At 43.2% G+C, this 14840-nt stretch overlaps 1 protein-coding gene across 6 annotated transcripts in view; it reads right to left on the bottom strand.

Annotated features, from left to right (window-relative positions):
* The window catches only part of BTBD9 (BTB domain containing 9), a 504665-nt gene that overhangs the window by 58673 nt on the left and 431152 nt on the right, over positions 1-14840 (bottom strand). The window contains exon 10 of one of the 6 annotated variants that reach the window (XM_073224475.1): positions 8638-12477. The exons of the other annotated variants lie outside the window; for them this stretch is intronic. Coding sequence (XP_073080576.1) covers positions 12258-12477 — 220 coding nt within the window. The 3' untranslated portion in view covers positions 8638-12257. Of the gene's footprint in view, positions 1-8637; positions 12478-14840 lie in introns of those variants that run through there. 6 annotated transcript variants of the gene reach the window in all.

Below are 14840 nucleotides of genomic sequence, written 5' to 3'. Positions count from 1 at the left end.
AGAGGTGATAAAGGTATCTGCAGAAGGTCACAGCTCCATGTCTGTGATACAATGAGGGGTCACTTGCCTTTGTGCTCACAGCGGCTCCTCTGATGGGGCTCCGAGAGTGTCATGGAGAAGGCAGGGTGGGGCTGGCAGTCTTTCCATGCTGAGACCTAGGGCGCCCTGGGTCTGATTAGCAGACAGACTTGAGAACAGTGGGTTCTGCTGCAGTTAGCACTTCTGGGATGATGTGGGCTACTTTCCTCAGAAGCAGCTCTTCTTGTCTCTGTCCAGCCTGCTGACAAATTGCCCAAACTCTGCCCCACTGTCTGGCCCCCATTTCAGGGCCTGGAGTTAGAGTGTTTCCTACCCTCTCTAAAGAAGGCCACCCCACTTCTGCATCTCACTGGCATTCTCTCTGTCCTAGACTCTCATCGCCTCTCATCTCTAACTGCTATTACCTGGCTTCCTAGTCTCCAGTCTCTCTCACTACAATTCATCCTACTTGCGGTTGTAAGAAAGCTCCACCTGAACAGAGCACAGCTCCATCACACCTCTCCTCTGCCTGCAGAGTAAGGTGGGATTTCCACCATCTGGCCCCAGTTTGTCCCTCCAGCCTGCTCCCCAGGGCAACCCAGGATGCACTGTCAGGCAAATCCTCCCCACCCTCGAACCAATGGGCAGTCCCCGGGTCTCCTGCAGCACTCATGCCACCCCATGCCGAGTCACGCACAGCACCGAGTACTTCTCATGACATGCCTTTGTGCATGCTGCCCCTCCTGCCAGATGCGCCCCCAGATGTCCTTCCCACCCCAGAGGGTGCCCAGGCAGCACCCACTGCTCTTTTAAGGTTCAGCATAAGTGACACTTTCACCAACTAAGTTTCTTAACCCTTCTCAAGCGCAGTGGTCACTCCCTCCACTGTGTCCCCCGTGTCTATGGCATCTGGAATGTTTAACTGCATTTATTTATGTATCTGTCTCTCTGAACCAAAAGTGAGCACAAGTTCAGGGACTTAAAAAAAAAAGTAACTGGCACAGAATAGATACTCATTAAGTGTGTGTTGAAGGTATGAATAAAAAGTCAGAGTGCCAACCTCTGGGGTTAACAGAATTAGGGTCTCTTTTCCCCAAGACAGCTCTGTGCATATGTAAAGAGCATTTTCATGACCTCACAACTCCCTGGTTCTTTCTTGTCTTGCCTGGGGCTTGTTTTATTGCTAGTTCTGTCGGTTGATCCCCATGAAATAGCTTCCTGAACTCTCATCACCTGGTTCCCTCACTGTACCTCTGTAAGCATGGACACACGTGTCCTGACCAAACAGAGGACAACAGGAAGGTCACATGAGCATCTGGACACTATGTAGCTGGTACAGACTAAGACTGCAGAAGGTTTGTGGCAGCCTCATCCTAACTATTACCTCATACTGAGCTTCTGGCCAACTAAAACCACAGGCTTTTTTCACATAAACTTCTCTCAAGCTTGACTGCCCCGAGACTATACTTGTACAATTTATTTTCTGAATGTAAATGGAGGGCATCACACTTATCCCCATTAAATCTCATCCTGTTGGTGTTGTCCCACATGAGAGGCTGAAGAGATCATTTTGAATCTCACGTCTGTCTGTCATCTATTACAGCAGTCAGCCCTCCTAGCTCTGTCTTATCTAGAAGCCCCCAAAGCATGCCTTCCATCTTCTTTTAGGGTATTGATACAAATGGCGAACTGTTGCAAAGTCCAGGATCAAGGACAGAGCCATAAGGTACACATCAAGACCTCTTCCTCTTCTGGCCCCCACCCCACCCCCGCACCCTAGTCCAGTCCATCGGTGATATGTTTCCACAGCCAACCGTTTCTTGCCATCTCCAGGGTCACCACCCTAGTCTAAGACCCTGTCGTCTCTTATCTGGATTACAGCAACAGTCTCCTCACTAGTCTTCCCAGTTCCATATTTACTTCCTGCTAATTCCTTCTCCACTTCAGCACCCAGAGTGATCTTATAAAGCAGAAATCAGTTCATACCACTCCCTTGCTTAAAACCCTCCAATAACTCCCCACTGCTCTTGGAATAAAATTCACTCCTCGTCAAGACCTAAAGGTCATATATGATCTGAGATCTACTGTCCTCTCCATCTCAACTCATACCACTCTCTTATTCCCTCCAAGCTTCTGCAGCATTAGCTATCTTTCTGTTCTGCACACACACCAAGTTCATTTCCTCTTCATGGTCTTAACATTTCCCTCTGGGAAATTCACTTTCCCCGAGCCTCTGTAAAGCCGGCTTCCATAGCACATATCTCAGCTCAAATGTAACTTTCTCAGGGAGGCGTTTCTGGCCTCAAGTAGCTGCTTCTTGCCTACTAGTCTCATCATTATCTACCTACCAGCTTGTTTCATTTTCTTCATAGCATTTATCAGAAGTTGAAATTTTCTTATTTACCTGTTTTTGCCTCCCCACTGGGACATGAACTTGATGAAAGTAAGTGTTTTGTCTGCCTTGTTCAGTGCCTAACACTTAGTAGGTGCTCAGTTTATTTGTTGAATGATGAATAATAGTGAGAATTATGTAATCAGGAGAAATGTAATATATTTGCCATGACTTCACTTGCATTAATACAAATGGTTCTTGGTTCCATCTTTCACCATTATCAACTTTGCTTTATCAATATTTTATGATGCCATCAAAGAATCAGATTGAAATATCAGCACTGAATTAGGTCAGACAATAACTGGTAGTAAAATTGCATTATGTGGGATAATACAGACATGTTACTTAAAAATCATGCACTGTGAGAGATTTCTACAATGTTGGTACAGAATTAACATGTCATATGTAGCTGGTGGTTACAGAATTAAGTTGTTTTCATATCAAAAGAGCCATTTATGAGGGCTCTCGCTCAATTAGGTCAGCTTCATGTAAATGTCTCTAACTCCTGCATTTATATATACTTATTCCAGTGTAACACTAGAGGCAAGGATCATTCTGAATTCAAAATTTGAATTTTATTGACTTAGAATCCCACTACAATGCCAGTGTACAACTCTATTCATGATAGAAACTCTACTGTTGACCTAGTGGCCAGCACATAGAGCAAAAGCTATTAAGAGGAGCTGGAATCAAGAGCCCAGCAGCTCGTCCTCCATGACACCAGTAAGCCAAACCCATGAGGCCCTTGATGGCTCCCGGTGGCCTGCTGTGGTCCAGCCCCATGGGAGGAAGAGAGGCCATTCTTTTACTATAAGGTCAGGGCACCTCTGTGTTTGGCCCTCCTCTCACCCAGAAGCCCCAGAACAAAATCTCGGGATTTGAACATATAAATTAATAATGCATTGGAGCAATAATCTCTGGTCCAGCTACACATCTGTGGAGAGAGAGCCAGGGTAAATAAGGGAGAGGTGAGGTGGGGGTGGGAAACAGAGAAAAGGGAAAAGCAAATCCCTTACGCATACCTCTCTTCTTCCTTCTTGAACAAATTGCACGGAAAAGGCAGAGAAAAGTAATGGAGAGAAGGTACGTTTCTCCGCTGCAGTTTTAATACAGCCTCCTTCTGCAGCCAGAAACCCCACCAACAGCAATGTGTTCTGTGAGCTAAAAGCCACAGGGGTCTGTAACTTGCGGTATTCGCGTTAACAAAACAGGATAGAATAAGGCCCTTCCTGCTGCACAGGGAGTCCCTGCCCTTGACACTGATGTCCTTCTTGGAAGGGTACTTGCAGCCCTTGTCTGGAAATGTCCCATGGACTCTTGTCTCTTTCTTAAAAATTAACAGCTTTATTTTGATATAATTCATATACCGTAAAATTCACATTTTAAAGTGTACAATTCAATGGTTTTTAATGTATGCATGGAACTGTGCAGCCATCCCCACAACCAATTTTAGAACAGTTTCATCGCCTTGACAAGAAACCCCTTACCCTTTAGTAGTCATTCCTCATCCTCCTCCCCCAACACCCTCAGCCCTGGCAACCAATGGCTGACTTCCTGTTTCTACAGACTTGCCTGTTCTGGACATTGCATATACATGGTCATACAATATATGGCTTTTGTGACTGACTGGCTTCTTTCACATGGCAAAATGCTTTCAAAGTTCATCTATGTTGTAGCATGTATTGGTGCTTCACTCCTTTCTCTTGCCAAATTACAGCCTGCAGATATACCACAGTTTGTTTATTCATTCATCAGTTGATAGACTTTTGAACTGTTTCCAATTTGGGGCTATTATGACCAGTTCTGCTATGAACACTCACGTACAAGTTTTTTGTGTAGACATACATTCTTGTTTACCTAGAGTATGTACCTGGGAGGGGAGTTTTTGAGTCCCACAGTGTCTTTTTAATGATTATGTTATCATTAATAATAGTTCCTCAAATTCCAGCTGTGACATTTAGGTTCTCGATTAGGAAACAGATGATATCTCAGATCTTTCATGTACATTAACATGTACTGAGCTTCTACCAAATGGCAGGAATGTAGTAGTGATGCAATCAGATTCAATGCCTCCCTCATCACCAGAGAAGAGGCGTACAGTTAAAATGCTTTCTCCTGAACCCTTTCTGTGGTTCCATCACTTAATCAGGCCTGAAATCCTCTCCTTGTGCGCAATGTCTGCGAGTCCTGTTTCAGGAATGATCAAGAAGAGCAGGTCTTTCCCACATTTAGTCTCCCAGCTATTCCAGGTTGGAGGGGTCAGGAAGGGATTCACAGAGGAGCTGACACTAGCTGGACATACAGGATGACCTAGAATTCACTGGTCAGAGAAGCGGTAGTGGGTGGAGACAGATAGTAAAGATCAGCATTTGAGGTAGTGGTATTAATATCTGAAGTTTCACAAAAATGAGAAAGCCCAGACCATGACCAAAGAATAAGCCGCACAGCAGTCAGAGCAGAGAGTGTACACAGAAGCAAGAAGAGATGAGCTGGATATGAATTTTGAGGTCAGATTAAGATCTTGTTGAGGCATTTGGATTGTGAACAAGTGGCAGTGTGGTATCTTGGTTACAATGATAACTCTGAAGGCAGAATGGAAGAGAGACCAGAGGTGGAGGAAGAGGCTGAGGAGAGACCAGCTGGGAGTCAAGCAGAGGACAGAAGCAAACAGCATCAACTTTGACAATGGGGAGAAACGGGGGTTATTAGATGTTCTAGGTTGAGGGAATAAATGGATGGGATACAGAAAAAGGCACTAGCTTGTGTGGGAGAATGGACGAAGGCGTTTAGGATGAGCTGACTCTGAGCGGTGGTGGGATGGCCCACTCAGGGTTTCTAGTGGGACGGCAGCATGGGTTACCAAGCGGAGCAGGCCGTGGAGATTCCCATCCTCCTCTCTCTGAAATAGAGAGCCCCTCAGGCTGCCCTTGTCCCTTGCTGTTGGAGGCTCTCTTCATGGGCAGGGTAAAATGGAGCAACTGGTGCTAGCTCTCTGGGCTCGTATCTACCAGAGTACCTCAATCCTAAAGAAAGCCAATGAGCTCTTTCCCTTCACCATCTTTCTGCAAACCCCAGATTCTGAGAGATACAGACACATTAGTGGGGCTGGAATAGCCTCTACCTCCTAACAGATGAGTCATCCATGCATCTGGCAGGTATACCCCACCCTTTCTCACTTCACCCCTTTTTCTTTCCCAAATGACCAATTCTTTATTTAATAATATTTTTTTAATTGAATAAATTTGACAAGTAACACTTTAAGTTTAATGTGTATGTTGCTTTGCTACAGTTATATGTTATAATATGGCTGCCACTGTAGTGAGAGTCATCACGTTACATATAGTACAACATCACTGTTTCCATTCATTACACTGCGCATTAGCTCTCTATGACTTCCTGCTCATTACAAGTTTGTACCCTTGGACACCATCAGTCTTACCCACCACCCCCATACCCTGGTAACCACCAGTTTACTCTTTTTCTTACAGGTTTGACTTCTTTAGATTCCACATGTAAGTGATATACATACAGAACTTGTCTTTCTCTTTCTGACTTATTTTGCTTAGCATAATGTGCTAAGGATATCCTCGTATCTTATGGTTGAATAATATTCCACTGTGCACATGTACCACATCTTTTTATCTACTAAATGTAGGGTCTTGAGAAAGCCAGAGAAGCTCTCTTACTGTTTTTGTGAACTCTGACTTTTTTGCTTATTTATAGGCTGCCAAGAGTCTTGCCTCCCAAGGGCTTCTTAGGAAGACCTATCACAGGAAATTCACTTTCCAGGATTCAGGAAAGAGTTCAGTCAATTCTCAACCTGATCCAGGAAATGTGACAAATATTAATATCGTGCTGACTCTGTGCTTCGCATGCTCAAATATTTGTTGAAAGAAGGCCCTTTTATAATTGCCAGTGATTAGGGATACATAAATAGCTTTATTTAGCTAGATGTATTCACAAAAAGTCTGGGGGCCGTGAGCAGGAGTTCAAAACCAGAGGCAACCACCACCGTGTCTTCGCAGGCTGAGCAGAGTACTGAAAGAGCAAGCAATGAGGGAACATGAGTTCCAAATGGAACAGCCCTTTTGCCCAATCTGAATCATTTTAGTAGGAAAGGAGGGTAGAAACTAGGAGAGAACAGCCAGAAAAGTTTCTTCACTTTCCCCAAGAAACCTGAGATAAATAAAGGTTCTTAAACAGGAAGAGATAAAGGATACAAGAGAGATGTAGTACAGCATAAAGCTCTTCCCAGAAGGTAACCGACTCTCATCGGACTTTTGAGCTGCTGTTCATTTAATGAGGCCTTTTTAAATAAGTCCCTGGGATCATGGATGAGCGTCCCATAAAGAGGCCAGGCCCACTCCCAGAGCCTCGGCTGAGCCCTGGGAGCTCCGGCCAGCTCTTCCCAGGGGCTGCCCTGCTCACCCTGCATCTGTCCACTGAGGAGCCAGGCCAACTGATTTCTATTCCAGTTAAGCAGAGTGGTTACACTTCTTTGGACTGGAGACTGCTTTTCTCTAGATCTTACGTTTTTGATCTTTAGGACAGAAAGCAAGAATTTGGTTTGGATTAATTTAAATCTCATTTTCCGTTCTTCTATAGTGATAACCTTTATCTAATTCACTGTCTCAAAAATGTTATATAATTCCATTTTAAAAAACCTACCCCCCCCAAATATAACCACTCATTCATTCATTTTTTCATGAATCATTTGTAAGCTCTTACCACATGTCAGGCTGTATGCTGAGTTCTGATGATTGGGAGATACATAACACAGAGTCCCTGACCCTTGAGGGGTATAAGACAACCCTGTAAATATATCACAGATGGTCTTTGCTACTTCATTTCCATAACCCACAGCCTCCCGATTCTCAACAGCAGGGTATTCTGGGAAGAGCACGACCCTCCAGAACCCTGTTCAGCTGCATCCTGCACAGGGTGAGGCAGAGCCAGGGCTGGAGAAAACGCTACACAGACTGTTTCCACACAGCCCCTGTGCTGCTAACGGGCCCTCACTTCACCTGCCAGAGCCTTTTAAATCTTACCTTTTGGCATCTAGAGTTTAACATGAAGCAACAGCCCTGCTACTAAATGACAGAAGAGCACACTCTGAGGGTCGGTGACCTTTGTATTCATTAAACAACTCAACCTTTCTCAGCCTGAACCGTCACCCACCTCCACTTGTGAATCTGAATTCGGCTGCCACATTTGCATGCATAATGTACTGAAAAGCCCTCTTTATAATGTTTACTTCTATGTTTCTTCCAAATGAAATCACTGAAGGGCAAATTTGATTTTCAAATCAGTTTTAAAACATCTGCCTTCTAAAAAAGTAAGAGTAAAAAGATAAGGCCTTTAGATTACAGGCAAGGACTAATTTATTTTAACTGATACCACTATGTCCATGCTAAAAATACTAATGTTAAGACATTTTTAATGCACACCCAACATCTAATGGATGTTAATATTTCATTAGGGAAAGGTTTCCAGTCATGAGCAGGTACTTAGTGATTTTAGAAGGAAAAGGCTAACTTCCTGACCCTTCTTTCAACACAAAATTCATCTACACTTGTGCTTTAACACCTCTATTTGTTGTTCTATGTGCCTATATATTTTTTTGGATATAATTTAACTATTTAGCTTAGAGCCTTCATCTCTAGGAAGCTTAAGGTATTTAATATATTTCAGTTTATCTGTAATTTCTTTCACTTCCCAACAAGAGTATCTGGGGTTGCAAGTTCTTCTCTAGAGGCGGAGCTCCTTGTGGCTGTTTGGGCCCAGGTATGACAGGAACCATCAGCTCTGAGGGGCTGCGAAGATGGAGAGAAGCTGCCGCAGGGGCTGATTCTACCTCCTATGTAAGAGTTAAAAGCTCACACATAGACTTTACTTGTACAGCAGACATGTACATCAATGTCTGTGTATCTGTCCAGCCAACACACTATACTAGGACCTTAAAACCATGGTATGTAAACATTAGAAGAAACTTTAGAGGTAAATCCATCGTATTTTTTTTTACATAACTATTTCACATTTTTATTGATAATATAACAATTAAAACTGCACTATTTTAATAAAAACAGCCCTCAGAGCCTAGCACTAAGCCTTGTTTTAGGAATGGTATCTTACAGGTGTGGAGACAGAGGTACAGGGAGAGTAAACGACCCGCCCAAGGGTGCTTGGGCCAGCCAGAGGCAGAGACACGCCGAGAGCCAGACCTCTGATTTCTAGTCCAAGAATCTTTATTCTGCCTGTTTTACTTCATTCATGTGCAGTTAACACTGCCATACTGAGGTTTTCTTTCTTGTGGCATGACACTGGTAATTCAAGAAGAAAATAGCTAATGTAAAGGCTGAGACTAAAATAATTTTACATTGAACACAACTAATTCCACCACAGATTTTTACTTTCACCCATGCACATGCTATTCATCCTAGACTGCACTCTCCCTGGCTTGGGGCCCTGGACCTTCCACCAGCCAAGTGCCTGGGATGCAGCAGATGCACACCAAACTGCTGATGCTAGAGAGCTGCATTTCACATCCTTGCTACACATCCAGGGCACCACAGGGAAAGCATCAGTCCACTCCTGTGGGCTCTTGAATTCTGTGGTCCGATGATTTTTGCCTGGTGCAGTACTGAGCTCACAGTAGGTACTTCATGAAAATGGGCTGACTGAATGGGTAAAGGTGTGCATAGGCTTCCTGTTGGTAAAAACGAAGCCCTGAATGAAGGCAGGCAGGCCTGGAGGGTTAGAGAGAGGGCTAAAGTGAAGCCAAGGGCTGGCTACCTGTCTTCAACCCTGATCCTTCAGAACAAACCATCAGGACTGATGAGTAATGCAGCTGCAAAGAGAAAAATGATTCTGAAATATGAGTCTAGCACGGAGGGCTTGGTTTTCACCATGAACTTCATATGGCTCCCAGCACCCCTGGCTGACGTGTAGTAACTGAAGTCATTAATTTCAAGGTTTAAGATGGAGAGGTCAGTGACAAAAACGAGCCTGACATGCTCATCTTAGAGGCAAATGGCCCCAGACCTAAGGTGCACAGCAGGTGGAAAAGGTCACAGGAGGTCAACGAGAACCACCAGAAATCAGGCAAAGGAATAACGCAGTCTTGGCAATTTCTGTGACCAACACTTCCTATTTTTACTGAAGTATCTGCTTTAACCAAAGGTTTTCATATGTGAGTGTTCATTTGAGTTTTAGATCTTGCGATTTTTGTGCCATGGCTCTCCCTGGCAGTCTGGTGAAGCCTATGAACCCATTCTCAGAATGTTTTCAAATGATTAAAACAAAAACACACAGGGAAACCAGTGGTACTGAAATACAGAGCTGTCCACAGATCCTGTAGGCAAAATGATACTGAAAGGCCCCTGGCCTGAGGTAAAAGGACAGGTCTCCTCACTCGGCATAACTGTGCCGCATGGGACAAGACCTCAGAGCCTGGAGCCTGGCACTCTGGATCTTTGGGAGCCAGACTCCTCACCTCTCAAGAAAACATAAGTTGGATGTTCTTATTAAAGGAAAAAGAGTGCCTCATTTAAGAAATAGTACTAATAACAACTGTTACACTGGTTCCCCACACCCTCTTCCCCACACCCTCTCTGTTAGGTGCTTTCCTCCTGGGTGCCCCTTCTAAACAGAATGGAGACCAAGAATAGGCAACACTGGTACAAATTTTAGGTGCTTTTTTGAAAATACAGTCCTGAGTTTTCCATAGCTTCCCCTGCACTTACTTCACTTTTCATTGTAGTATAATTAACAAAACGTCTGACCTATACATTTCCAAAGGAGAATGGTGGTCTGTGACATCATTTCAAACAACTTGGAAAGTCACCCCCAAACCTGAAATCTGAATATCCAACATCCTGAAAGAATAACATCCAAATCAAGTGTAGGAGAAACCACTTGTGCTTTGAAGGGAAGACCCTCATTTTGATCATGACTGTCCATCAACACACGATATTCCATCTGTAGAGGGGGTCTCCATGTACAGTTCCTAAGGAAGAGGATCACAAGAACCACAAATCCTAATTTAATGAAATTGATCTAAATGACCCCCAAAGACAACATGCTGGGCTAGAAATCAAATCCTAGTAAACAAGTGCAAAATGTGGGCACCCGTGATCCCGGGACTCCATAGATGTTGGCAGAAAATGGGTTGTTCTATTGGTATTTGATTAAAACTCTGCTTCTACCTGGACCAGCACATTTCATGTGCAGTCAGTTCAGTTCCACATGCAGAGTAGTTGTTTCAGTGGAAGGCTCCGTGGGAGGAAGAAAGCGAACACAGCAGTTTGTGAGGCCCCTGAGTCACTGACATGGTGTGTCTGGATTCAGACCTGCGGACCCAGAACTATGGGAGTATGTGCTAATGGATGAGAAGCACTTTCTCTGAGCAACACTGTGAATGCAGCGGCCCACAGGAAGCCTGGTCTCCACCACGCACACAGTTCCACAGGTCACTGATCAACAGTCTAACCTCATAAAAACTTCTTATAAGCTGTCTTCCAAAACTGCACAATAGTTCTTCTGTGACTTGGATAAATTTTTAAGCAGACACAGGAAGCAAACAATCATTCCACGTCAGTTTGCTTTTTAGGTGACACTTGAAAAGAGTCTGCTGATAGGATTCTTTTTTGATGTGCATGTTGTTTTTGAACTAGGCTGCAGGCAGTGGTCTTTCTTCGCTTTTCTTCATAACCCCACATGAGCTCTGCACACAGAGAGGATCAATCTGTCATTCTGAGGAATAAACTCAACCTTTTGTGCCAAAAAGGTACTATCACCTTTTCGATGTGAGGTCAGCTCAAGCAACTTCTGCATCTTAGTTGCCACCATTCACTGATAGCCAGGTTTTAGCAAGTCAGACACAGTGAAGTGCCAGGTAAGAAATCTTCAGGAAGGCCAGCTCTGTGGCAGCTAAACAGCAGTGCCCAGTGATCGTGGAAGTACCAGGGCTCCCATCCACATGATTCATAAGGCTGCCCTGATGCCACAAAATCAAAAGCTGCTGGTCTTGCCCAGGCTATCAGATAGGGTAAGTGGTTACCAAGTGGCCTACGGAAATGAGTGGATGGATAATGCAAATCATGTCTCAGAAAGAGAGAGGGCAGGTTGATGAAAACGCAATCTTAATTTATTATACGAAAACACTGAATTTTATGGTATTCTGAGCATCAAGAGAATATCAAGAGATGACCTTAAATGGAGGTGGGAAGGGTTATAATGTAAAGGTTGTGTTCATTTGTTTTCTAAAAGTATTTCCCAATGATTAAAAAAATAACAGAGTAAGAAACCCTATCTAATCTTGACAGTGTGTGACACAGGAGAGAAGGATACACAGCCTAATGGCCCTCTTCCTCTTTCAGGGAAGGACACCAAGTCATCTGTGGTGAATTCACTTTATACTTAAGATATAATCTCTTATAGGAAATTTAAAACAATAACTTGAGACTTGGCAGTTTTATCATCCAAGCTATTGGGCTCCGCTTCAAGCTACTAATCCCTTGAGGACAAACACAGCCAGGAGACAGCTAAAATGCGCTTGAGAACGTATATAGTCACTTTATTATAAATGGCTACTTCAGAGCCATTTTATTTGACTTTGACTTTTTAAAGCAAGATTAGCCATTACACACATTGGACACATTTGGAAAACAACTTGTCAGTCCAGCTTGTGAAAAAAAGATGCCTGTGAAAATTCATCATATTGGTGAGGGGGCAAAAGAAACACCCACATTCTGGCTATCTGAGCAGAAACCTCCTGTCATCAAGGATAAGTGGAAAATTACTCCTTATTATATGGTATTACACAGTTTACAGAAACTGCAAGTACTCATTACAAACTGAGCATCACACTTACCTCGCCCTCAGAGAGCAGCCAGAGCACGGCAAAGGCGGGCGGCAAAACACGCTCACCTGGCTGGGCCTCCCGGTGGCTGGCCGACTGTTTCCAATACAAAAGAGCAGAAGGAGACTGGCTGAGTGTGCACAGCGCAGTCCTGCCACCTCCAGGAAGATCTGTGCTCAAAGGCGCACTTGAACTTCCCTCCGGCAAGCTGAAGGAAGAAGAGATCTCTGTTCCTCCGCCACGGCCAAGCCCACTCCCTGTGAAGTGGTGTGTGCTTCCAGATTTAACATGCTGCCTGCTCCCATACGTGTTATCACTCCTGACTCATCAGGGAAGATTTGGTCTAGCTAAGTGTGTCAGAATCCACAAATGCCTCTGTTTACATTTGGATCAAGGCCATTCAGTTACTACTGGTCCCGAGTAGAGGGAAAAGCTTACCTAATGAGCCCATGAGAGGAGGAAAGCACCTTGCACAGCACCTGACCTACAGCAGAGCCCGAAATATGTCTGTTAAGTTAATGGTGGGTAAATAACACATTTTTGAGTTAATATAGCTGCATGCCTCAAAAACTGGAGGTTTTAGCAGGACAATGATTCAATATTAGTTGAATGTTAATCTCAGTTGAGGAAGTGACAAAGGTAGAAAAAAGTGCCCAAGACTATCTATCAGCTGTTCCATCCTCAGAAATGAACAGCTTGGAAGACTGTGCCCTGCGTTCCCATCTCATCTCCTCAGAAATTTATGAAGTTAATTAATATTAATGTAAGAATATGATACTAACACAATGCGAGGGTATAAAATTGAAGATCAGACTAGAAATCCACAAATGAATGCATTTGTAATTGTAGATCACAGTCTTACCAAAAACTTGATTACTACTTTATGTTATTGTGGCTCTCTGTCCTCATAGGGCAACGTAACCACATCTCTGCACATATGGGGCTTTCAATTAGTCTACCTGAAGCGCCTACAAACAGGCAGAGGCTGTTATGTGAGGGGCTCAGTGATGCTGTAAGTACATGAACTTTGGAGTCATATCCTCTTTTCAATGTAAAACTGTGATCCCAACATTAGAGTCGCACAGATTTGGATTTTTATTTTATTTAGGAAAAATGAATTGAGAAGATTCAGAAATGTGAAACAAATTTTCCTCCACCCCGGCATACCCTGGAGAAAAGACTACATTTCAAAGCTCCAGCAGTCAGAATTTCTATTAAGCCCATATATCCATTGCCAAATCCTACAGAGAGTTCAGTAACTCCCTGGAGAATTTGGAAGGAAAAAGAACAATATAAACAAGTTACTTTCATCCAATAGCAGCAGTAACATCATGTGCTGCCCTCCTTTGTCCAAGTGTCACCCCCATATAAGAAACTTACTAAAGGCTCTGAAAGTGGGAGATGAAAAAGCACCAGATATTATCTAGTCATGTGCACCAGAGGAAAATCACAAGGTCTCCCAGATAAGTTTAATGTGCAACTCTGCCTGGAGGTAGAAGGACGAACAAGGTGACTACTCTTCACCCCTTCTGGGTCAATTGCTAAGCCAGTTACTAAGAGTACAAACGTTCCTTTGCTTGGTTTAGGTTTAGTATATGGGCTCTGTACTATTGTATAAATTTGGATCAAGAGGTGAAAAGTGTATGAGCAGAAAGCACTCACTCACTCCCTACAAAGCAGCTGGTAAATGTGTGCAACTCCAGATGATCACCACTCTGAAACTACACTTTAAAACTTTGTAAGAAATGTTTATTAGATACTCAGTACATAATTTATAGCACCATGGTGAAATTCACTTACATTCCATTTCAAGGGATCGTGAAAAGAAAATGTCAGCTGTGGGAAAATATGCTTTATGATCTTGGCTTAAAACAGAGGAAAAACACACATGCAAGCCTCTTTTGGTAGAAGGAAATAGTCTAATAAATGGCCTAATGAACAGTGTGATGGGTTTTTTTTCAGTAGGCAATAGGAAGGAAAAGGGAAGAAAAATAGAGGCTAATATACTCTAAACCTGGATAATGAAGCCCTAGGTAATCTGGTGTTGACTATACTTTTAAAACCAATGTTTAAAGCATGAATTATGATACAGCTTATAGGCTGGACGAATTAATATTCTGTGGAGGAAGTGGTAGTGATAGCAAGCTAGGAAGTCATATGAAAACATAAGTAGATTTTTAAATAATCTATAGTCTTCATCACACCTTCTGGAAAGTGAGTCTATTTCTAACTCAACCTTTATGGGATTTTGAAATCTGAAGGTCACAAGATCCTTTGGTCAGGATATCACCAGATTACATTTTCTCAGCTACAATATGGGCCAAACTAGGTTATCAGGCTCAAAATGCATCTTTTCAGAAAAACTTCCCTAATTTTATGCCATATTCTGATCATGTCTATATTCTTACAGTCCTTACATGTCTGTTTATCATTTTGATCTTAGAGGCCATGCAAAATTCTGGGGAAAGGGACTCAGAATCAGGAGATCTGGGTTCTATCTGGACCTTTCCAGTAGATGAGAACAAGGCAAATGCAGTTGGTTGTGACTTCTGTGTCAGATTCTTATCTACA

Source organism: Manis javanica, chromosome 16 (genome assembly GCF_040802235.1).
Source record: "Manis javanica isolate MJ-LG chromosome 16, MJ_LKY, whole genome shotgun sequence".
Classification (NCBI taxonomy): domain Eukaryota; kingdom Metazoa; phylum Chordata; class Mammalia; order Pholidota; family Manidae; genus Manis; species Manis javanica.
Note: the sequence above shows the minus strand (reverse complement) of the source record. Positions and strands in the feature narration are given on the sequence as shown.